At 41.0% G+C, this 25,379-nt stretch overlaps 1 protein-coding gene across 1 annotated transcript in view; it reads right to left on the bottom strand.

The window, feature by feature from the left end:
• Window positions 1-11,431: 11,431 nt before the first annotated feature.
• Window positions 11,432-25,379, bottom strand: part of arih2 (ariadne homolog 2 (Drosophila)) — a 77,380-nt gene continuing 63,432 nt past the window's right edge. The window contains exons 12-16 of the mRNA XM_034171750.1: window positions 20,450-20,593; window positions 14,420-14,488; window positions 14,186-14,311; window positions 13,008-13,993; window positions 11,432-12,946 (exon numbers count right to left, since the gene is read on the bottom strand). Of these exons, the coding sequence (XP_034027641.1) occupies window positions 13,922-13,993; window positions 14,186-14,311; window positions 14,420-14,488; window positions 20,450-20,593 (411 nt within the window). The 3' untranslated portion in view covers window positions 11,432-12,946; window positions 13,008-13,921. The remainder of the gene's footprint in view (window positions 12,947-13,007; window positions 13,994-14,185; window positions 14,312-14,419; window positions 14,489-20,449; window positions 20,594-25,379) is intronic.

The raw sequence follows: 25,379 nt of genomic DNA, 5'->3' as shown, positions 1-25,379 counted from the left end.
CCACATCCGGCTACACACGCCCCCTCTCCATGATAAATACTACTACTGCAAAGTACATAAACAAAGGACTAGTAGTACTACCACTACTGTAAATACTGACTTTTTTTTAAAATCAATATAGTATTTGCATATAGGCTACAGCAGTAGAAAATTATTTTGGCTTCTCTCTTTTTGCTCAAAATCACGTTGATTTAACACACACACACACACACACACAAAAAACTATATCTATACATACATACATATATATCTACAGTGGGGGAAATAAGTAATAAGAGGTCAGACATTTACTGTAGTTTTTCACCAGGTTTGCACACTGCAGCAGGGATTTTGGTCCACTCCTCCATACAGATCTTCTCCAAATCTTTCAGGTTTGGAGTTTCAGCTCCCTCCAAAGATTTTCTACTGAGTTCAGGTCTGGATACTGGTCAGGCCACTCCAGGACCTTGAAATTCTTCTTACGGAGCCCCTCCTTACTTGCCCTGGCTGTGTGTTTGGGGTCATTGTCATACTGGGAGACCCAGCCATGACTGATCTTCAATGCTCTTACTGAGGGAAGGAGGTTGTTTGCCAAAATCTTGCAATATATGACCCCATCCATCCTGCCTTCAATACGGTGCAGTCGTCCTGTCCCCTTTGCAGAAGAGCACCCCCATGCTTCACGGTTGGGATGGTTTTCTTGGGGTTGTTCTCATCCTCTAAACATGGTAAGTGGAGTTGATTCCGAAAAGCTCTATTCTGGTCTCATCTGACCACATGACCTTCTCCCATGCCTCCTCTGGATCATCCAGATGGTCACTGGTGAACTTCAAATGGGGCTGGACATGTGTTGGCTTGAGCAGGGGGACCTTGCTTCCCTGCAGGATTTTAAACTATGACAGCATCATGTGTTACTAATGTAATCTTTGTGACTGTGGTCCCAGCTCTCTTCAGGTGCATGGAATCCCAGACCAAGGGAGATTGACAGTCATCTTGTGTTTCTTCCACTTTCTAATAAATATTCATAGGTGTTGTCTTCTACCAAGCTGCTTGCCTGTTGTCCTGTAGTCCACCCCAGCCTTGTGCAGGTCTACAGTTTTGTCCCTGGTGTCCTTAGACAGCTCTTTGGTCTTGGCTATGGTGGACAGGTTGGAGTGTGATTGATTGAGTGTGTGAACAGGTGTCTTTTATACAGGTAACAAGTTCAAACAGGTGCAATTAATACAGGTAAAGAGTGCAGAATAAGAGGACTTCTTAAAGAAGTATTAACAGGTCTGTGTGAGCCAGAATTCTTGCTGGTTGGTAGGGGATCAAATACTTATTTAATGCAATAAGATGCAAATTAATTATTTAAAAATCATACAATGTGATTTTCTGGATCTTTTTTTTTTTTTTTTAGATTCTATCTCTCACAGTTGAAGTGTACCTACAATAAAAATTATAGACCTCTACATTCTTTGTAGGTGGGAAAACCTGCAAAACTGCCAGAATTCTTGCTGATTGGTAGGGGATCAAATACTTATTTTCTCCACTGTAGGTGTCTTCTAATTGTTACAGTACTCAAAGGTGACTTTGGATCTTCTTTGAGCTCCCTGGAGCTGATCATTGGCTGAGTCTTTGTCTTTCTAGTTCTTCTTTGATCCATTTAAATGGCGGTTTCTGTTTTCTTCCACGTCTTTCTGGTTTTGTTGCCATTTTAAAGCATTTGAGATCATCTTAGCTGAGCTGTCGATCATTTTCTGTTCTTCATCATGCTTTCCCGTCCCCAATCAACTTTTTAATCAAAGTACACTGTTCTTCTGAACAGTGTCTGGAACGACCCATTTTACTCAAGATTTTCAGAGAGAAATACACAACCAGCATGAACAACATTTTCTGCCTTTGTTCTTAAATAAGGGTCACAGAAGGAGAAACAGTCTGTTATGTTTTTGAACAGCCTAATATTTGTTTTACTTCACTTTCTGTAAAGTAATAAATTTGATACATTTCTTCATGTTTTCATTTGTAATAGAATGCGTAGTGTTCCCAATGCATTTTTGTGTATGGAAATACTCGTAAAACCTATTATAAGGATTTTGAGCTTTACTCACTTTTTACAACCCCAATTCCAATGAAGTTGGGACATTGTGAAAAATATAAATACAAGCAGAATACAATGATTTGCAAATCCTCTTCAACCTATATTCAGTTGAATACACCACAAAGACAGGATATTTAATATTCAAACTGATAAACGTTTTGTGCAAATATTTGCTCATTTTGAAATGGATGCCTGCAACATCCTGGGACAGTGGTATGTTTACCACTGTGTTACATCACCTTTCCTTCTAACAACACTCAATAAGTGTTTGGGAACTGAGGATGCTAGTTGTTGAAGCTTTGTAGGTGGAATTCTTTCCCATTCTTGCTTGATGTACGACTTCAGTTGTTCAACAGTCCGGGGTCAGTGTTGTCGTATTTTGTGCTTAATAATGTGGCACATATTTTCAATGGGCGACAGGTCTGGACTACAGGCAGGCCAGTCTAGTACCCGCACTCTTTTACTATGAAGCCACACTGTTGTAACACGTGCAGAATGTGGCTTGGCATTGTCTTGCTGAAATAAGCAGGGACGTCCCTGAAAAAGACGTTACTTGGATGGCAGCATGTGTTGCTCCAAAACCTGGATGTACCTTTCACCATTGATGGTGCCATCACAGATGTGTAAGTTGCCCATGCCATGGGCAGTAACACACGCCCATACCATCACTTTTTAACTTTGCACTGGTAACAATCTGGATGGTCTTTTTCCTCTTTTGTCCAGAGAACACGACGTCCATGATTTCCAAAAGCAATTTGAAATGTGGACTCATCAGACCACAGCACACTTTGCCACAAACATCTGTCCATTTCAAATGAGCTTGAGCCGAGAGAAGGTGGTGGCGTTTCTGGATGTTGTTGATGTATGGCTTTTGCTTTGCATGGTAGAGTTTTAACTTGCACTTGTAGATGTAGCGACAAACTGTGTTAACTGACAATGGTTTTCTGAAGTGTTTCTGAGCCCACTCGGTAAGATCCTTTACACAATGATGTCTGTTTTTAATGCAGTGCCGCCTGAGGGATCGAAGGTCACGGGCATTCAGTGTTGGTTTTCGGCCTTGCCGCTTATGTGCAGAAAGTTCTCCAGATTCTCTAAATCTTCTGATTATATTATGGACTGTAGATGACAGAATCCCCAAATTCCTTGAAAATGAATGTTGAGAAACATTGTTCTTAAACTGTTGGACTATTTTTTCACGCAGTTGTTCACAAAGTGGTGATCCTCACCCCATCTTTGCTTGTGAACACCTGAGACTTTTAGGGATGCTCCTTTTATACCCAATCATGACACTCATCTGTTTCCAATTAGGTGTTCTTTGGCATTCATTAACTTTCCCAGTCTTTTGTTGCCCCATCCCAACTTTTTTGAAATGTGTTGTAGGCATCCATTTCAAACTGAGCAAATATTTGCACTAAAACAACAAAGTTTATCAGTTTGAACATGAAATATCTTGTCTTTGTGGTGTATTCAATTGAATATAGGTTGAAGAGGATTTGCAAATCATTATATTCTGTTTTTTACATTTTACACAATGTCCCAACTTCATTGGAATTGTGGTTGTAAAATGCTATTATTTTGAATACAACTGTATGTCTCTGGTTAGCATGAAGGTCTCACAACCATCGAGTAAGACGAGGAGCACCAGGACCCTAAAGAACTGGATCTCTGCTGTCCTGCAAAGGTTTTGGTATCTCCAGACATTTCTGTCCTGGGAATTCATGAATCCATAGGATTTTCTCAGGTGTCTCCTGATCTCAAAGGCTGAGGACTCAGAGACAAGATTGGCATTGTTGAAACAAGGGAGTCTCTCCAAGTCCAATTCTGTGGGTTGTGACATCACCACTTACGGTTTGCTTCTGCATCACATGACTCACTGGCATGAAAGCACATGGCTGGCATCTTTTTATACCACAGCGATGCAGTGTATATTTGCAAGTATTATTTGCTGTTGAATTGTGTATTTAAGGAAATATTTTTGAATTCATTTATATTTCAGTTGTTGTGGCCTTCGTATGGCCTTTGAGTCTGAGCTTGGATAATATCGCCCGTGAGTGATATAAGACCAAATTAGCAGCAGCAGGACTGGCGTCTTATCCATACAAACGTGAAGGTGGACAACGGAAAAATGATCCTGCACGTTACTGGCTTAGCCTGTCCCTTTAAGAAGATGGGATTGTGGGAGGTCTTTGTGTTTTATTTTTTTGGTTCTTGTCTACAGCAGCTTGCAGAGTGGCCACTCTTCTGTCCACCATGTTAAATGGTTGATAAAGTTTGTGCTAAACAATTTAATAAGCCTGTTCAGCCTCTGTGCTATGGTTAGGAGATCACTGTGCAGGGTAAGGAAAGTAATATTGGCGGCTCGTCCGGGATCTGCTGTGGAGAAGGAACTACAGAGACCACAAGGAGTAACGGAGGAGGCAGCCGAGAAACACAAATGGTGGTGCTTTTTCACCGTGATATAATGACAGTGTGAATATTAAAAGACACTTCGAAATAATGGAAGATAATGTGAACATAAACCCTTTTTGGCCAGAAATGACAGAGGCTACTAGAGCTATCCTGAGACAAATTGAGCCAGCCATAGATTATAATGGGAACTAAACCAACCTGTTTTTGAGCGAATAATGAGTGTTGTGGACAGGCACAGCAGCAAGGAGCGATATGGCAACTTACTTCACGACACAACCAGTTCATGACACCCATAGAGACCACCGGTTTTCAGTCTGGGGCCATTTATCACTGCCAGAACATAACAACACCAATTGAGCACAATGGTAATGCAAATGTACTTAAAACAATCCTGACCCCTTTCACTCCCATGAACTGTGACTAACATCCAGTGCGCGATGGCAGCTGCTCAATCAAACAGCTTTATTAATCCCACAAGGATAAGTAGCTGCTTGCTGAGTAAATAGTGTATTTGTGTAATTTATCTGAACATAAATCAGTGCGGCAACATTTGGGCATGTGCGCATTCAAACATGTTTATTATTATTATGTCTTTTTTATTTTGCTTGATGGTGAGCAGCAGAGCTTCTTAACAGGCTTCCTGTGTTCAGTATTTGCCAATAAATGCGTGTGTAAATTGTGATGTCACACTGTCAGCGGAGGCGCGCCTCACTTTTTTAACATCAGTGTGTGCGCGCTGTTCTGCGTGTCGGCCTCACACAAACACACGCTCCGTAGCTCCCACAAACATTTTTCCAGTATATGATTAATCCATTTAACAGCATACAGAATAAACTGTCTCCACGTCATTTCCATTCTGTAGTATGATTTCATGTTGTCTGATGTGGCGTTGTGGGGAACCCCTGCTCCAAGGGCCTATTTACATGAAACTGCACATTTAAATGGGGCATGGCCAGGGAGGAGTCATGTTAAATTCCACGTTCAGTGAGATGTACAAACACAACATGCGTGGATCCATGCCTACGCACACTTTGATACATCTGAATATTTTTGTGCTTACACCAGTTTCCGGGTTTTGGCATATGCCATGTTTTAGTAGGAAATCCACGCAAGTCTTTGTACTTGAGGCCCCTGAAGATTGGAATTGGAAGATTGTTTTGTTTGTTATTTTGGCCTTTTTCTCACCCTGAAGTCTTTTAAGAATAATAGGGGACCGCAGTCTCTGCAGGATTAGCCTACACAGCTAACTAGAGTAGCTCCATTGTTTCGCCTGCAAAACCGCCTCGACACATTTGAGCTCCGGCTCTTAAACCAACCACCACATTACTTTTTCTTTGCACTTTCACCTAGTTTGCATGTAATTTGCCCAAAAACTCAGAAAATGCCATGTTTTTTTCCCCCGGAAGTGGAGAAATTATGTCTTATTTTTACCCCTTTCGCACCCGCCCCCTAGTTTGCATGTAATTTAACTCAGAGAAAATGCCGTGTTTTTTCCCCCGGAAGTAGAGAAATTCCGTCTTATTTTACCCCTTTAGCACCCGCCCCCAAACAAGACTGTGGCGCCCAATAAATCTGTTATATTTTTGACTGCATACCCTTGTGGTTGGTCATCCTTGGGAGCATGAAGGAGGGAGAGTCACCTTTATGTTATGCCATGGTTCATCCCTAGGCCAGGGCGCAACAGCTGCCATGGGCACCGTGTGGGTGGGAGCGCCCATGGAAAGGATCACAGTCAATCTCATGGGGCCTTTCAATGAGACTGACAGACAACTGTTTTATTGTGGTCATGCAGGACTATTTTAGCAAGTGGGTAGAAGTTTACCCCATCTCCAATGAACAGGCGGAGACAGTGGCCAAAAACATTGTGTCAGAGTGGGTACGTAGATATGGAGTCCCACACGCACTACAGTGATCAGGGGACAAGTTTCGAGTCAGCAGTATTCCAGAGCACGTCAGCTGCTGGGAATCAAAAAGTCGTACGACCCCTTTTTGTCTGCAAGCAGACAGGCAGGTGGAGCGCTTCAACGCCATGCTGCAAAAGACACTGGCAGCCACCACCGAAAGGTGCCACTGGGATCGCGATCTACTGCTACCCTATGCAGTTATGACCAACAGATACACAAGAAATAGCTCCACCGGACTGACCCATAACATGACCAAGCCCATTGACCTAGTTGCTGGTCTCCCTCAAAAGGATACAAGTACTAGTTCCCTACCTGACTATGTCATAAAACTAAAAAAAAAGACTTGAGCTTCCCCACCAGCTCACATGGAAATCTCTGGAAAAGTTTCTGAAAGAGCAAAGAGACAGTATGATAAAAACGCTGGCCAGGTTCAGTACAAAGTTGGTACTACTGTGGGGCATTTGGTTCAAGGGACCCAGAGAGTACAAAATAAAGTGCGCAAGTTCCTGCCAGGCTACGAAGGCCCTCATTTGATAGTGGGCCTGCTTGAGGACTTGGTGTACCAGATCCAAAAGGGGCCAAGGCAAAGGCCAAAGTTGTACACCATGACAAGCTCAAGGCCTACCTCTCAAGAACCTCGCTGGACAACAGTTGGGTTTTCCAGATAGCCAGCACAGACACCGCTGTGTCACCCCTGGTATCTGATGAGGACTCAAATGTTGACATTGGGCCCCTTCAGCTTTGGGATGCCCCCTCCCACACTAAGGACCCTGTCACAGTGACTAGTGTGGATGCTGGTTGTTCTCCACTTATTTCACTGCACACTAGTCCGCTTCCTGCCAGCCCTGTACAGCCTCAGCGGAGTGAAGCTGACACTCAATGTCCTGCACACAGGGTCGGGCAGCGTCGTCCTCTGAACATCACGCCTTCCTCCAGACCACAGAGGACGAGAAGGGCACCTGTTTGGTGACTGGATCAGCCACTTAACGTAACTAAAGACCCGGTTATTTGAGTCAGATTGTAGGTAGATTGCTGCCCTGGTCATACGGTTAAGAAAAACAGCTAAAATTTAGATTTGAAGTCTCAGATGCCTTTTGATGAACCCAAACAACTGTGTATTTCACCAGCATTTAACCATATTACTTTTTTTTCCAGGGAGCCTCCGTGTGCTCGCTGGAAATTCAGTGGTTTTAGGTAAAAGGATATGTGCACCGATTCTTTTATTACCTATTTATGGGTGTTGCCCATTCACCGGGGTTATTCCCTTTAATTGATTACCTACACAGTGTGCATTGACTGTGGGCTGGGGAACATGACCATTAAAGGGAATACTGATTTATAATGTACTTTGGTAATTTGCAGGGGCACGTCAGGATTGTGGGCCCCATGAAAAAAATCTTACTGGGCCAACCCCATATTGTCACTACAACCCCTGGCAAAAATTATGGAGTCACCGGCCTCGGAAGATGTTCATTCAGTTGTTTAATTTTGTAGAAAAAAAGCAGATCACAGACATGACACAAAACTAAAGTCATTTCAAATGGCAATTTTCTGGCTTTAAGAAACACTATAAGAAATCAGGGAAAAAAATTGTGGCAGTCAGTAATGGTTACTTTTTTAGACCAAGCAGAGGGAAAAAAATATGGAATCACTCAATTTTGAGGAATAAATTATGGAATCACCCTGTAAATTTTCATCCCCAAAACTAACACCTGCATCAAATCAGATCTGCTCGTTAGTCTGCATCTAAAAAGGAGTGATCACACCTTGGAGAGCTGTTGCAACAAGTGGACTGACATGAATCAAGGCTCCAACACGAGAGATGTCAATTGAAACAAAGGAGAGGATTATCAAACTCTTAAAAGAGGGTAAATCATCACGCAATGTTGCAAAAGATGTTGGTTGTTCACAGTCAGCTGTGAATAAACTCTGGACCAAATACAAACATGGGAAGGTTGTTAAAGGCAAACATACTGGTAGACCAAGGAAGACATCAAAGCGTCAAGACAGAAAACTTAAAGCAATATGTCTCAAAAATCGAAAATGCACAACAAAACAAATGAGGAATGAATGGGAGGAAACTGGAGTCAACGTCTGTGACCGAACGGTAAGAAACCGCCTAAAGGAAATGGGATTTACATACAAAAAAGCTAAACGAAAGCCATCATTAACACCTAAACAGAAAAAACAAGGTTACAATGGGCTACGGAAAAGCAATCGTGGACTGTGGATGACTGGATGAAAGTCATATTCAGTGATGAATCTCAAATCTGCGTTGGGCAAGGTGATGATGGTGGAACTTTTGTTTGGTGCCGTTCCAGTGAGATTTATAAAGATGACTGCCTGAAGAGAACATGTAAATTTCCAGTCATTGATGATATGGGGCTGCATGTCAGGTAAAGGCACTGGGGAGATGGCTGTCATTACATCATCAATAAATGCACAAGTTTACGTTGATATTTTGGACACTTTTCTTATCCCAATAATTGAAAGGATGTTTGGGGATGATGAAATCATTTTTCAAGATGATAATGCATCTTGCCATAGAGCAAAAACTGTGAAAACATTCCTTACAAAAAGACACACAGGGTCAATGTCATGGCCTGCAAATAGTCCGGATCTTAATCCAATTGAAAATCTTTGGTGGAAGTTGAAGAAAATGGTCCATGACAAGGCTCCAACCTGCAAAGCTGATCTGGCAACAGCAATCAGAGAAAGTTGGAGCCAGATTGATGAAGAGTACTGTTTGTCACTCATTAAGTCCATGCCTCAGAGACTGCAAGGTGTTATAAAAGCCAGAGGTGGTGCAACAAAATACTAGTTATGTGTTGGAGCGTTCTTTTGTTTTTCATGATTCCATAATTTTTTCCTCAGAATTGAGTGAGTCCATATTTTTTCCCTCTGCTTGGTCTAAAAAAGTAACCGTTACTGACTGCCATTTTTTTTTCCTGATTTCTTATAGTGTTTCTTAAAGCCAGAAAGTTGCCATTTGAAATGACTTTAGTTTTGTGTCATGTCTGTGATCTGCTTTTTTTGTACAAAATTAAACAACTGAATGAACATCCTCAGAGGCCGGTGATTCCATAATTTTTGCCAGGAGTTGTATTAGAACTGCATGAGGGGCCTCTCTGGTCCCCTCGAATCCTTCTTCTCCTCTTTTCGACCTGGTAATTTGGTGTATGTTGGCATGACATTATGCATTGGGGTAGGGTTAGCCTGCCTGTCCCTTTAAGAAGATGGGACTCTGGAATGTTTTGTGTGTGGCATCGTGGGAGGTCTTTGTGTTTTATTTTTTTGGCTCTCGTCTGCTGGGCATTAGTCTTGATCCAAGACAATCACAAACACAGACACTCCGAATGCTCATTATCTCGACTACTGCTCAATTACATTGTCCTGTGTGCAGTGACAGCAGACTGATTGACAAGATGCCATCTGTGATCATGTCCTACTTTGTAGTAAACACTAGAGGGCGCAGTCTGTGTGTAAGATGAAACTGGGTCACAGGCGTCACCCTCTGAGGGCTGCAGATGGAGCAGGTTGAGTGTGAACTGAGGTGAAATGTGATAAAGTCCTGAGTGTGTGCAATAAACACCATACAACTTTTACACTTCCTTTGCAGAGGAGTAGTGGGGCGACATAGCCAAACATTTTGTGATAAAAGCATGGAACTTGACACACACATTCTAAATTAACTAGTGTTTATTTTCAGATGTGGACCCATCCTGGAGCTGACTGACCTCTAATGAGCTACAGGGGTCAATAAAGAATTACACAGGGGTCAAAATTTAAAGTTCCATCAATTTTAGCAAAAGTGATGCAAGTTTTTGGTTGAAATCAAAGGATTAATAGTTTTGAGTGTTGAATGCTTGCTCTCCAAAGTAAAGGTCAAACAAGGTCAATGTCCATTGGATTGTATGTGTGACATGTTATCCTGTAACATAACAAAGGATGACAGATAGTGCAAACTATTCTTTTTTAAAATGCGATTACCAACCAATAATTTGCATATATATATATATACATATATATATATATATATATATATATATATATGTGTGTGTGTGTGTGTGTCTCCAAGTTTACTGTGAGCAGTAGTTTACTGATGCTTTAACTTTTTCTAATCAATATGACAGAAAACGTTTTCTTAAGAAAAATATAAGCATGCATAAACCCAGTAAGTCCCAAATGTACCCGGTGTACAAAAAGAACCCAGGCTGGTTTACATCCTGGAATGTGTTCTGGGTAAACCAGTTATAGCTGGGTACAGTTTGGCCAATTACAACATGAGTGAGTCCAGGTGTCCTCCCTGGTCACCACCACATACTCCAGGGGGTCCCACAGGCCAGATGGGACACAGTATCTTCAGCATGTTCTGGATTTAATAAAGGATCTCCCACATGTTGGAAAACTTTCAGAAAATAAAGACCTTAATTTCTACCCTTCAGAGTGATGTGGCAGCCCAGCGGTTACTTGTGCTCGTTTACAGTGCGGAGGAAGACCACTCCTGCCCATTGTCCACGCTACATGATGCTGTGTCACGAAGGGCATCTGGTGTAAAACTTGTGCCAAATCAACATGCAGGCCCACCTTGGATCTGCTGTACTGACCCCAAGTGAACAAGGGAAAAGCCAATAAATCATTTTAGAATCTGAAACTATTAATGCATCTCACAGGCATTCTTGCAAATAAGACAGGAAAATCCATATTTTTGTTTCTACATTGTAACTGCTTCGTCACACAACCTGTTCAATTTATTTATTATTTTTATGTAGCACAAAATTTGCTGGACTTAGGTCTCATACTGGAACTGACTGCGGGGTTGAACCCTAACTGCCTGCTGGTCCTGCAGAAGCGCCCACGAGCAAGGTGTTGAGACCCCAAATGCTTCAACCTTTGGACTTGTTTTCACACAGAGGCAGGAACAAGATTTTAAACAAGTATTATAGGCGGAAAAAAAAAAAAAAGCCAAACATTGCTCAAATTTTCTATGATTCAGCTGGAAACATTCGTGTTTAATTTCATTCCCGGTGTTAAAAAAAAAAAAAAGACGAGACATCACTTGGTTTTAAAAACTCTCAGTAACTATTTCTGTATTAATGTACAACCGTTGAAAATTACAGCATTTTTTTTCGTCTTTTTTCTTTTTTTTTTTAAATGATTCATTTATGAATCCACTTTTTCAGAGGAAATATGAACAACATGAGAAGAAAAAAGAATGTAAAGAACCAAACAAAGTAAGCAGATGAAGAAGAAGAAAAGAGGATGAGGTGATGTTTTTCGCAGACAAATTAAAGAGGTGATGTTTTATTTTTGGAGTGTGTGTGTGTGTGTGTGTGCTTTTAATGAGCGGAGGCGGCGGTGGCGTGCACACGAATACCTGCTGCAGCCAAACGTCTTGAACGCAGGATTAAGAGTCGGACTTTGCTCAGGATGCTGTTGGGGCTCTGGCGTACGCCTGCGGTCCAACAGTTCCGACACCACAGTGAGACCGTCAAAAGACGAGAAGGCGAATAATTCGCACATTTCGTCTTTGGCCATGACAACGAGCAGCTTCTCGGTTTCATACCAAGAAAATAAAGATGATGTGGCCACAAAATCTGGAAAACAAACAATCAGCTTATTTTGTTTCTCGTGTAAGAAAACGTGTTAAACGAGTAACAACTTTCCACGGAGCAAAAATTTAACAATTCTTTGCACAACTAGTTTGACAATACTTTCCAGTAGCCCCCCCTTCAATCCGACAGGTCACAAATAGACCCACTGTTTTGAAGGATTTAGTGACTAATTTTAATTTGTAAATTTACATATAAGATATATACATATAAGAAAGTGTTTTCAGGATTTTTCTGCATCTGCAGACAGTGGGAGACCATTTTATATTTTAATGTGTCCATTACGTCTCCATGTTAACGGTGGAACCACAACGCAGAAATATTAGGTGGGTGAAGTTGTGTTATACGTCTTCATGTGTCCACATGGTCAACAGCAACCAAGATCCAGCCTGATCAGACTTTATGGTTGAATAGGATCCATCGGTTCCATTCCATCGTCTCTGAACTTCAGCATTCACGACAGAACCGTTAAGACTGAAAGCATCCAGACATTGGAGCTGCTTGTTATCCTTCCACAAATATCTCACATTAAGTCACTGGTGTCTGCTCTGATCATCATCATTTATGCAGTCAGGTGATCAACATGAAGAGCCCAAACATTTAAACCCTTTGCGATGCAATTATAACGATCGTTACGTCTATCAAATTTATATATGTACCATGGTTTCCAGCGTACAAGTTGCTTTATAAAAAACAAACAAAAAAAAAACACTTTGGTATTTTCTGGTGTACAAGTCATACCTTTTTTCTGCATTATCAGTTCATTAATTTAAGAATAGTGTGAATTGCAGTGGACCTTTTATTACTCATTCATGATTTTATTTTGTTTCGTGCTTTGATTCCTGGTAATGTCCCATATAAATTAGTCATTATAATTAGTAAGTGTGTCATTTTTCAGTATACAAGTCACACCGACCTCACAAAATAGTTAAAAAAAAAAAAAAAAAAATTCTTGACTTATTCTCCAGAAAATGTAGCAGTATAAAAGATTCTGTGACTTATACTCCAGTACAATTTGTGTACCCCGCACCCAAAAAACAAAACCACATTTAATAATAATAATAATAATAATAATACACAAAATAGACACCAATAAAGAGAGTAAACTACACCAATGCACAACAATCCCAAAGCGCTGGTAATACAGAAAAAAGGTGTGACTTACACTGCAGAAACTATGATAATAATAATAATAATAATAAGGTTGTTACAGTTTAACAGTCTTCTTTTAGGTTGCGTTAATTTGCAGCTTTCCTCATTTCTCTCAATGGAAACTCTGCGTCGTCACTTCCGGACAGTCGCTCAGTAAAACACAAGATGTTTTCCAGATTTTGAATCAGCAGAAGTAAATCAGCAGCAGGCCTTCATTACTCAAACTAACTGAAATTCAAACATGCAGAAGGTTATGAATAATATCAGTGAATGCGTTCAGGCCAGGCGGGTCGCTGCTACCAACACAGCCGCTGCTCGCCGTTATGGCCAACGTTAAACCACAGCGCGCCGGTGCAGTGTCGGCACTGTCCTCGTAGGAGAACAAATTATTCTCTCACGTTAGCTTTGAATTGATTTGATCTAACAGCAGTGAATGATTCTCTTTTCTTAGCAGCGTCGTAGCATAAATCTCAAACTCAACAAACTGCTCTGAACAGTTCATAGCGTCAGCTAATCGCGACAAAAACCGCACGCCCTTTGACCTGTATGATCAGATCTGAAAACCACCCGAGTGTGACCACGCCCATCGAGATGCTCTGAATCATGAGTAAAGGATGGAGGAGGAGGAGGAGATACAATCGTGCAACTCTGGAACCCTGCAGCGTGTGCGCGCGAGAGGAGGAGGCGGAGAGAAGTGGGAGGGGTCAGAGTGACGGCACCGAGGGATGGTCTTGGAAGAAAAAGGAAGGAAGGAGATGCTGGTGCTTTGCAGTAGCATTGGAGCATCAGGTGTCGTGGAAATCTTTCAGCAGCGTGCGTCGCCTCTGCTCAGCGATGTGCATCTGATTCTCCAGATCCTGAAAAACAAACAAAAAACCATCCAGATCCTGGAAAAATATATATATTCAGGCCAGTACAGTGTATCTGCTTATGCACTTTGGGTGAGGCCGAAAGATTAATATGTTGAACCACCAGGGGGCAGACTATCAGGGAAAATGTTGCTCCTAAGGTGTTTTGATAAATGATTCTGTTGGCTCCTCCTCTCTCACCCCTCTGTCACTGGCGTTGAGCTCCCCCTCTCCTCCCACCACTCCCCTCTCATAGGTGTCGGCTCGCTCCACCTTCCAGGACAGGTTCTCGATCTCTGCTTCCAGCTGCGCCTGCTGGTACTCAAACTGAAGGTGACACAGAAATTCACGTTTGATCCCCAAATGGGAAAATCTGACAAAAAATAATAAAACAAAAAACGTCAGAGAGTCCGGACAGCAATGTTTGTTCCTCACCAGCTTCTTGCGGGGGCCGGACTCCATGTAGTAGGCATATGGATATGTATACTGCAGCGTGTAGCGACACTGAAAACCAATAATAATAATGATAATAAAAAAAAAACAGCAGCTGTGACATGTTGACTGGTTACACTTTCAAAAAGGTCTGAATCAGACTTATGTGATGCCATATGTTTAAAATTTAAAGTTTTGAAATTAAAGTGCATATCACTAGTAAATAAAATGTCAAATGAGCTGACAATTCCAAATGATTAAAGAACTATCAAAATGTTGATGTATTGCATTTTGGAGCCATATGCGCTGAGAAATGAAGTCAAACTTGGGGAATTTAGACGGATTTTTCCTGCTGCTGATAAACACTCAAACACTGAAGCTCTCAGAAAACTTGACTTTGACATAATGTCAGGCCACGCCTCCCAAATACTCTACTGAAATCAATGCGGGGAAAACTGAATGTTTTTTTTACAGTGTGAAATCAATGTTTTTTGTGGACTTCGACGGTGAATACACCAAGATGGTTAAAATCTGTGTTTTATGAGGAGGCAGTAAAACGACCGGTGTTGCTTATTAGATGGACAGATTTTCCAAAGACAATGTTTTGAGCAGGAAAGTGCATTTTGGACAGACTGCAGACATGAAGCTGACCACAAAACAAGGATCTAACCACAGATTTTATCCTTTCCATTATTCGTGTGGCCAGGAGAACTCTAACAATGTGTGTTTCCTCTCCTGAAAGCATCAAACCGGCCGTGTTTGTGGTTTGTGCCGCAGCGTTGTGCTAAGTTAAGATGCCACATGCGGGAGACCGGCAAGTCTCAACGAGGAAGCCGCTCCTGTGATCATGGAGTTGGACAGTGATGGCGAGTGACCGCTGTTAACAGGATAGCCGTGACGTGGACCAGCTCCCAGCCCTTTGAGTTATTGGTAAGCTACGCTACACGGAGCCCTGACAAGTCTGGAGAAGGCTGGTGGAGGAACACCGTTTTCCTGTGGACAAGAATTCCACATGGCTGTGTGTGTGTGTGTGTGTGTGTGTGTGTGAGAGAGAGAGAACACAGCAGGAGTGAAATCAGAGACACCACTTTCACAGGATGTAATCATTATTGTTCAGTCTTATTGAGACATATGCAAGGCTTAGTCAGGGAAGTGACCAAGAACCCGATGGTCACTTTGTCAGAGGTCCAGCATTCCTTTGTGGAGCAAGGAGAACTTTCCAGAAGGACAACCATCTCTGTAGCAATCCACCAATCAAGCTTGCATGGTAGAATGGGCAGATGGAAGCCACTCCTTAGTAAAAGGCACATGGCAGGCCACCTGGAGTTTGCCAAAAAGCACCTGAAGGACTCTCAGACCATGAGAAACAAAATTCTCTGGTCTGATGAGACAAAGATTGAACTCTTTGGCATCATGTTTGGAGGAAACCAGGCACCATTCCTACAGTAAAGCATGGTGGTGGCAGCATCATGCTGTGGGGATGTTTTATAGTAGCAGGAACTGGGAGACTAGTCAGGATTGAGGGAAAGATGAATGCAGCAATGTACAGAGACATCCTGGATGAAAACCTGCTCCAGAGCGCTCTTGACCTCAGACTGGGGTGACGGTCCATCTTTCAACAGGACAATGACCCTAAACACACAGCCAAGATATCAAAGGAGTGGCTTTAGGACACTCTGTGAATGTCCTTGAGTGGTCCAGCCAGAGCCCAGACCTGAATCTGATTGAACATCTCTGGAGAGATCTGAAAATGGCTGAGCACCGATGCTCCCCATCCAACCCGATGGAGCTTGAGAGGTGCTGCAAAGAGGAATAAACAAAACTGCCCAAAGATAGGTGCACCAAGCTTGTACCGAGTGTTGAGAAAAGGCTGTGAATACTTATGTACATGCAATTTCTTAGTTTTTTTTTTTTTTTTTTTAATAAAAAAGCATTTTTCATGTCATTATGAGGGGATGTGAGTAGAATTTTGAGGGGGAAAATGAATTTACTCAATTTTAGAATAAGTCTGCAACATAAAATGTGGAAAAAGTGAAGCGCTGTGAATACTTTCTGGATACACGTTAACGCCTTTAAAATCAGATTTCTGTAATTCGATGACCATTTGAATTTCATTATCACACTAAATACAAACAGTCCAAATTACAAACCCTGGCAAAAATTATGGAATCACCGGCCTCGGAAGATGTTCATTCAGTTGTTTAATTTTGTAGAAAAAAAGCAGATCACAGACATGACACAAAACTAAAGTCATTTCAAATGGCAACTTTCTGGCTTTAATAAACACTATAAGAAATCAAGAAAAAAATATGGCAGTCAGTAACGGTTACTTTTTTAGACCAAGCAGAGGGAAAAAAAATATGGAATCATTCAATTCTGAGGAAAAAATTATGGAATCACCCTGTAAATTTTCATCCCCAAAACTAACACCTGCATCAAATCAGATCTGCTCGTTGACATTGACCCTGTGCCATGACATTGACCCTATGTGTCTTTTTGCAAGGAATGTTTTCGCAGTTTTTGCTCTATGGTAAGATGCATTATCATCTTGAAAAATGATTTCATCATCCTTTCAATTGTCCAAAATATCAACATAAATTTGTGCATTTATTGATGATGTAATGACAGCCATCTCCCCAGTGTCTTTACCTGACATGCAGCCCCATATCATCAATGACTGTGGAAATTTACATGTTCTCTTAAGGCAGTCATCGTTATAAATCTCATTGGAACGGCACCAAACAAAAGTTCCACCATCATCACCTTGCCCAATGCAGATTCGAGATTCATCACTGAATATGACTTTCATCCAGTCATCCACAGTCCACGATTGCTTTTCCTCAGCCCATTGTAACCTTGTTTTTTTCTGTTTAGGTGTTAATGATGGCTTTCGTTTAGCTTTTCTGTATGTAAATCCCATTTCCTTTAGGCGGTTTCTTACAGTTCGGTCACAAACGTTGACTCCAGTTTCCTCCCATTCGTTCCTCATTTTTGTTGTGCATTTTTCGATTTTTGAGACATATTGCTTTAAGTTTTCTGTCTTGATGCTTTGATGTCTTCCTTGGTCTACCAGTATGTTTGCCTTTAACAACCTTCTCATGTTGTTTGTATTTGGTCCAGAGTTTAGATACAGCTGACTGTGAACAACCAACATCTTTTGCAACATTGCATGATGATTTACCCTCTTTTAAGAGTTTGATAATCCTCTCCTTTGTTTCAATTGACATCTCTCGTGTTGGAGCCATGATTCATGTCAGTCCACTTGGTGCAACAGTTCTCCAAGGTGTGATCACTCCTTTTTAGATGCAGACTAACGAGCAGATTTGATTTGATGCAGGTGTTAGTTTTGGGGATGAAAATTTACAGGGTGATTCCATAATTTTTTCCTCAGAATTGAGTGATTCCATATTTTTTTCCTCTGCTTGGTCTAAAAAAAGTAACCGTTACTGGCTGCCACAATCTTTTTTTCTTGATTTCTTATAGTGTTTCTTAAATCCAGAAAGTTGCCATTTGAAATGACTTTAGTTTTGTGTCATGTCTGTGATCTGCTTTTTTTCTACAAAATTAAACAACTGAATGAACATCGTCCGAGGCCGGTGACTCCATAATTTTTGCCAGGGGTTGTATTAGCACCCAAGCATTGGCTTTAAAATATGTACAGGAATAAATGCATCCATTTTGCATAAACAGCATATTTAAAAAAAAATGTCCAAAGTAACCGAACTAAAAAAAAATATATATATATATACTGTCATATAGCGAAAAGAAAAAAAAATACCATGTCACATTTTGATGAATTTATGGTAAATCATCACTTTTCTTGATACAAGTCAAGGGATGGATACAGGAATATATAGACACATGGAGTAGGCAGTGAAGGAGACTAGTGAGGGAGTGAGGGAAGCCACCAAAACAGCCATGAAAATGTTGGAGTTATAGGCTTTATATTATACAGCATTATAGGCTGTGGATTTGACTGGAGGTCAGGCAACGTTTGTCTGTTGCATCGCCAGTTGAAGAGCTTGGACTTGCAGTGGAACAAAGGAATTTCTTAAAAAGAAAAGGAGAAATTTCAGCTGCAGTTTGCCAGAAGGCATGTGGGAGATTTGATCAGTTTTCTTGTCTTAAAATCCTTCAGCATAAAACATGAAGCCTCATAACTGGTGATGCTACAGGAAAAAAAGTTATGTGATGCAGAGTTTCTCCAGTCACAGAAGCCTATTAACGCTTTGAGTTGTCGAGGTGTTTTGGTGGCTTCCATCACTCGTCTCCTCCTTGCTCAGGAACAGCCTCCTCCACGCAGATTTACCAGACTGTCCCTACTCCTTAATGACTGATGTTAACGAAGTCTAAGACAGAGTTGGAAATGTCCCTGTATTCGTCCTCACATGTGTCTTAAGAAAACTGTCTGGAAAAATGATGATTTATCATCAATTTATCAAAGAATTACAAAAAAATATGATGCACATTTTGTCTTTTTGTTGATGAACAACTTTGGGCATTTTACTAAATATTCAGATGAAACAAAATGTATTCAATCTTAATTTGACTGTTTGCAAAAACAAAGACGGCACTTCAGTCAAACAGACTCAACTACATCGACTTGATCTTCAATATATATTTTTTCCTTTAAATCTAGAAGTGGTTTAAATTTTTTTTTAAAATGGCCATCTTCGGTTCTACACCAACTTTACCACCATACTCATGTTTGCAGGAATGAATTTAGTGCAAATACTAAAGGTGCGTTTACACATAACCAAGACGCATTACGAATGTCATTTTTCTGTCATTCGTGACACATTCCTGACATTCTTAATGTGACTTAATAGTGCGTGTTGGTGCGTGATATTCTTGATATTCGTGGAGCATGTTTTTGCCTGTCAAAAAATCTTCCACGAATGTCACACTCCACCCTCATTTCGTCTCACGTTGTGGAGTTCGCAACTGAGCGTATTGATCCGTCTTGATGAGTAGTGATCCTTAATAGAACGTGACAACGTTCGTAGTGGTTCCTGTGATGGTTCTTGGAGCCCAAACTGTCACGTGTTATTACGAAGTGACACGAAAACTGTCAAGTTTTGACACGACTTGTAACGCGGAGTCACATTTCACTGCGCGCCACGACGGATGAGTTTTCTGTCACGTGCGCACAATTAAACTCAGCTCCAAATTTCGTTCCACAGTTCCTGCTGAAGCTCCTCAGGACGCCCATGCAGGTGTTCCACCTGAGCAGGAGAACGAGTCTGAACCAGAGGAGCGAGAGACGCACGTGCAGCCAGACATCTCTGCACCTCCTCCAGTCCGACGGAGGAAGAAGCGCGCGCATAATTAAACCCTGCTGCACCGCAATCAGTTTGATTGCTGACACCAAGTCGGCTAAAAGCCTCATTTCAGTGCTCCTGCAGGTGTTCCACCTGCTGCATGTGCCTGATGTTTGGGGAAATGCGCGAAACGAGAGCCGCATGAAGCCACACATCTGGCTCTGTCCTCCTCCTCCTCTCTGCGCCACTCCATGGGATGGAGCCCAACTACGCATGCAGTCAAAGTTCTTCTGAAAAACTGAAGCGATTTGAATTCGGTTGGATGAATATGGGTGTGTGTGTGGAGACAATTCACCTCGTTCACAAAGTGACAGAACTTAATGCGCCGTTACGCGCAATAGCGCGCATCAACGCGGAACACTATTCCTGACCGTGTGTAATGGTTCCTGATAATTCTCCAGCAACACGTGCCATTAATCGTAAAGTGTGGTAACAGGTTGCAGCAGTTCTTGAGGACACCTGACGCCTCTGCCCCAAATCATCACATTCGTGATCAGCGGCCAAGAATGTGTATTTCGTGGCATTCGTGACTTGTCGTCATGTGTAAACGTAGCATAAAACAACAACCTGAAAGAACAATCTGAGAATTTCAAAAATTGTTCATTAAACAGAGATTTTGTTTTTTAAGATGAGAGAATGAACAGAAAGCAAAGACTGAAAATAAATTTAAATCATCCACATCATGATGTCTGCACCAGACATGGATCAGTACCTTAGCCAGAAGCTTGGCTGCATTATGCAGATACTGCCAGTCGATCCACGTTCCCAGGTTGTTCATTACCCTCTCCTGGATCTTCTCCTGGATCCTCTGGTATGTCTGAGCCTCCAGCTGCAGAGACTTGTTGTGGTTCTCCCACTGGACGGGACCCAGGACAAAAAAGCAACAATGAAAAGAACCATAGATGGTTTTCTCTCTGATGAGCTATGATCATGTCAGGCTCATCAACATTTATCTCCATTTATTCAGGGAATGATCATGATTCTTTTTGGGGAACACACACGCAGGATGTTTTATCTAAAATGTGGTGCAAATTTGAACATCACTGTTCAGCGCGGGGGATTTCCCCCCACCCGGCCAACGTTTTGTTGCTGCAGCAGCTCCGATGTTCTTCACGATGACAGTACGACAACAGTCCTTTATTTTGAAAGGGCTGCATGCTACTGCAGAGCTTAGCTTAGTTTAGCAAACATCAATTGTTTAGAATGACCCTGAAAGCAGATTTACAAATTAAGTCTTCATGAGAAAGTTATTTTGAAACACTGTCATTAAGGAATAAATTACATATTGTATGTGAGAAAGCATGATAAAAGAAGCTGCTCAACATGAGCAGAGGCCTGTGAGCAAACACACAAACACACACAGGGGCGATAACGAATCTGTAAGATTATATGACTATAACAATACACACACTCTGATTGGTTGATATTTTCCCATATCAGACCGTTACCATGACAACTGGTCCAGATCGCGTCTCAGATTTGCGACTTTGTTTACAATTTTTATGGCGCAAAATAAACCAAAACAAAAAGCAAACAAAGAAAATGGAGGATTTAACAGCAAATGAGCTCGAAGTGGACGTGCAAAATGAAATGCAAAAGATGAAGACACAGCTCCGAAGAGTCAGGAACAGATTGAAAACTTCGTTACAAACCAAGATAAAAACACGATTAGAAAAACCAAGTCAGACACAAACATACTCCTTAATAGGGGTGTTGGAAAAATCAATTCACGTCCGAATCGAGATTCTTATTTATTAAGGATTCTGAATCGATCCAAAATGTCCAACAATCGATTTTTAAAAAGCATTTTTTTTTTTTACATTTTCTTGCTTACTCGCTGCGTGTACTGTTTGTCAGGCAACGGCTTCTGTATTACAGCATGACCTGCAGAGTTCAGTGGCTGCAGCTTAGCATGGCGGACGAAGAGCTAATTCAGCCAACACCGTCTTTGCTGAAGGCAAATGTTTGGGCGCATTTTGGATTTTATTATTTGCTGCATAAGAAGGAGATTGACATGCAAAATGAAAGTCAAGTACTTCGGAAACACTTCAAATCCGCAAGCCCACATGCAACGCCATCACCCGGAGCTAAAAGGAGCAGCGCAGCAGAATCTGCTGACTACTGAGCGGCGCTTCGCTAAACTGCCAGCCAACTTCGAAAGAGCAAAGCAGATAAGTTCATTTACATCTAGAATCACTTGATTAACTTGTAAAGCTGCATTTTCTTAAACATAAACATTTTTTAAGTAATATAACTATTTCTCAGAGCTCTTGAATCGAAAATCGATTCTGAATCGAATTGAACTGAGTTGTTGTACGATTCACATTTCTACTCCTTAAATATCTAAACCGCATTGGAAAACAAAACAAAACACACAGACTGAAAGCTTACCATCTAATGACCGGTGTTTCCGACCAAATGGTCCCCCCCTAAAAATCGGTTCACCCTGCCTTCATTGCGCATGTGTCATTAGCCACGGCAGGTAGACAAATCTTCCGGGGCAGACCGGTCTGCAACACAGGACCATCTATTAGCAAGTTCTTCATGGAGTTGAAGAAAGCGAACAGGTCTGACTACGAGCCCAAAACAGTCAGCATATACCGGAAGTTCATATTATACATAAATATAAATACACAAATTATTAGCCTTGCTTGATTGGTCTGTACGAGAAAATATCCAACCTCTTTTTTTTTTTTGCACTGTCAACACCTCGGCCTGATATTTTTCCATACAGACCTTGCACTCTGTTAATAATCATTTAATATCTGCAAAACACTTCTGTTTATACATTACATTATTCATGTCTTCAGCAAAACATTACAGTACATATGGCCAGTATTTACAGTGTTTTTCAAACAATTCATACATTTTCAACTGCTTCTCCGGGATTAGGTCGCAGGGTCAAACAGTTAATTCTCTGACTAAAATAACAAAATAATTATGTTTTACATTACGCATTCTAATACCCTATTCCACAGAGCGGCGTTCCTTCCTGTTTCATACTGAATAGCAAATCGGGGTGCATTTTGAAGCATCACAGTAACTTTTTGATCTATCTTGCCAATCTTGAACAAACTCCGAAAATGCAGTAGTTGCAGCCATCATTGGTACTAATTTGGAAAATGGTGAACTTTTTGAGCTGTTCAAAAATTTCACCCCAGTTCTCCAAATGGGTGTCATTACACGGGCACATCTGGGTGTTCGTAGTCTTATCAGCTACAATCATGTTCAAATATCTTTAAAAGGGGTAGTCCTAGTGAGTACAGCTCGAAACTTGTTTGACTGTGTTCCATCGGGGTAAAAATGTGAAGCAAAAAGCAACGTTTGTTGCAGTTCTGGCTGAGAACGTAGCGGGATGCAGCTCTACTTCAGTTCAAATGGTTGCCAGGTCTGTGCTTTATAAGTCAGCCTGATAGGAGGCATGCTGGAGTAAGTAGTTTCATCCTGTTTATGCACCGTTTTCTAGATCGTGGGGGATCGTACTAGAACGGTGTCCTGGGGAATAGGGGTGTTACCAATACATACTTCTGATAGTAATAATAATAATAATAATGATAATAATAATAATTTCACATAAAAAAGTAGGACATGAGGAATTTGCAACTTTGTGACTGAAGGATTTTTGTTTCCTCCTCTTGGCCAAAGTTTTTACTTTTCATTGGTAACAATTTACAATAAGGGTACATAATTGCAGGCGTTAAAGCAAAACAACAACGAAAGGCTGAAAATTTTTTTCCACGGCCAAATCATAAGTTGCTCACATCTACCTTTTTATAGAAACCCTTGTGCGATCAAACCCTAGAGTTTAGGATAAAACAAGGTGGAGACAGCGTAGAAAAGAGCAAATTGTTCTCGTGCTGAAGATTTTCACTCACTAACTATTGCTGCTCTTTTCTAATGCAGCATCGTATTATACCTACACATTATTTAAATATTTCAGGATAAAAACATTTTAACAGGACAGCTTTTACTTCATTCAATACCAATTAAACTTCAAGCCTGTAACCAAAATCTGAGCGTGGGGGGGTCTTTTTTTGATGAAAGTGGACCTCAAGGCACCCAGAACATTTGGTGTTTTTGATGTCCATGGATGCATTCTGGAGGGTTTTTTTGTTGACTATTTTCTCACCTCAATCCCCCTCAGTTTAGTTAGACTGCTTAATGTGTGTTGTGTTTGTATTTTCTTTTGCACATTTTCACCTCCTCACATCACCTCCTAACCCTAACATCACACCCTACATGTTTGTTTGATTAAAATTACTAGCCACAAAATCCGTAATCCTTTTCATATTTTTGGCTTCCCTCTCCTAACTGACCTGATTTTAAAGCTAGAACCCCAAACAGACCCAGTACAGACCCCGAGCTTAGACATTACATAAAAAAAAGATATTGCTTCACATCCCACCTTAGTTATGCAGAAAAGTTAACAAAACATATTTTATATGACTAATCAAATTAAACTTAGTCCAGAACTATAGTAAGAGAAATACTGATTTAAACATTTTAGTTGTTAAAATTATTAATATTACTACTACTACTACTATTATTATCATTCTAAGTACTAGTAGTATGAAAAATGTCTTCAAAAGTGGATTTTTAATCAAGGGGTATTGTGGAGGGCACGTCCCAGCAACAACACCATCTTTCCGTCTGGATTTGTCCCTGGTTTGCAGTCCAAATAGGAACAATCAAGAATTTGTGTACTTATTTGGAAAGCACGACCTGATTGTGAGGTAAGAAGGTTTTATCAGTGCTTTTATGTCATGTAGTCTTCAGAAAGAGATTTTAGGCATATTTTAGAAAAAAAGAAAAAAAAACCCTAGTGTTTGTTGTTAATGTGTCGCAGGTCGTGTTTTTAGTTTAACAACAGTGAGGACACTCACAAAGGCACAGACTAGATTATGAAAGATAAGAAAAGTTTAACAATATGTTTGTAAAACTCTGCGACACACTCAAAAACACCGCCCTCTCCTCTTCCTGCAGACAGAACACAACTTGCTGCCAGGAGAAAAAACAAAAACAAAAGAGAGACATTATTGTTTTTTGAACATTTTGAACGCAGTTAATTCTATATCTTGCATCCAGCCTTGATTCTGCATCCGGACGGTGTCAACATGAATGCACCCTTTTGGCAGACCAATTGATGGAAATCTGTCGTAGTGACTAAGAACATTAATCTCTGTAATGAATGCAGTAATAAGCATTAACAGTGAATTAGGATTCAACTGTGTTTAGTATCATTTATTAAGGTGTTCAACATATATAATACCAGAGGAACAAGGAAGAAATTCATTAATTTATAAAGATAAACATTCTAAAATGATACGTAGACAAGTCCCTCGCACACAGAAGGTGTGTGAGTGGCATTTGGATGCCCGTGTAGCACTCGGACCTATCGGCCATAAACACGTCACGCAACACCACAAGGTTGCCAGCACTCACCAGGGTGTGGAGAGTGTTTTGGCCATGCTTACAGTACTCACCACACAACTTCACACTTCATGTGGTTAAGAGTTTTTTTAATTGTCACGTGCACAGTAAAAACAGGCAGTTATACCACACAATGATTTTTTTTACTCTGTCCATTCTCCCTAGAAAATTTGCACGTAGAAAGCTCACATCAGATTATTTAAAAAAGAAAT

Source organism: Thalassophryne amazonica, chromosome 6 (assembly GCF_902500255.1).
Source record: "Thalassophryne amazonica chromosome 6, fThaAma1.1, whole genome shotgun sequence".
Lineage (NCBI taxonomy): Eukaryota > Metazoa > Chordata > Actinopteri > Batrachoidiformes > Batrachoididae > Thalassophryne > Thalassophryne amazonica.
The sequence above is the reverse complement of the archived record's forward strand: the minus strand, read 5'-3'. Positions and strand labels throughout refer to the sequence as shown.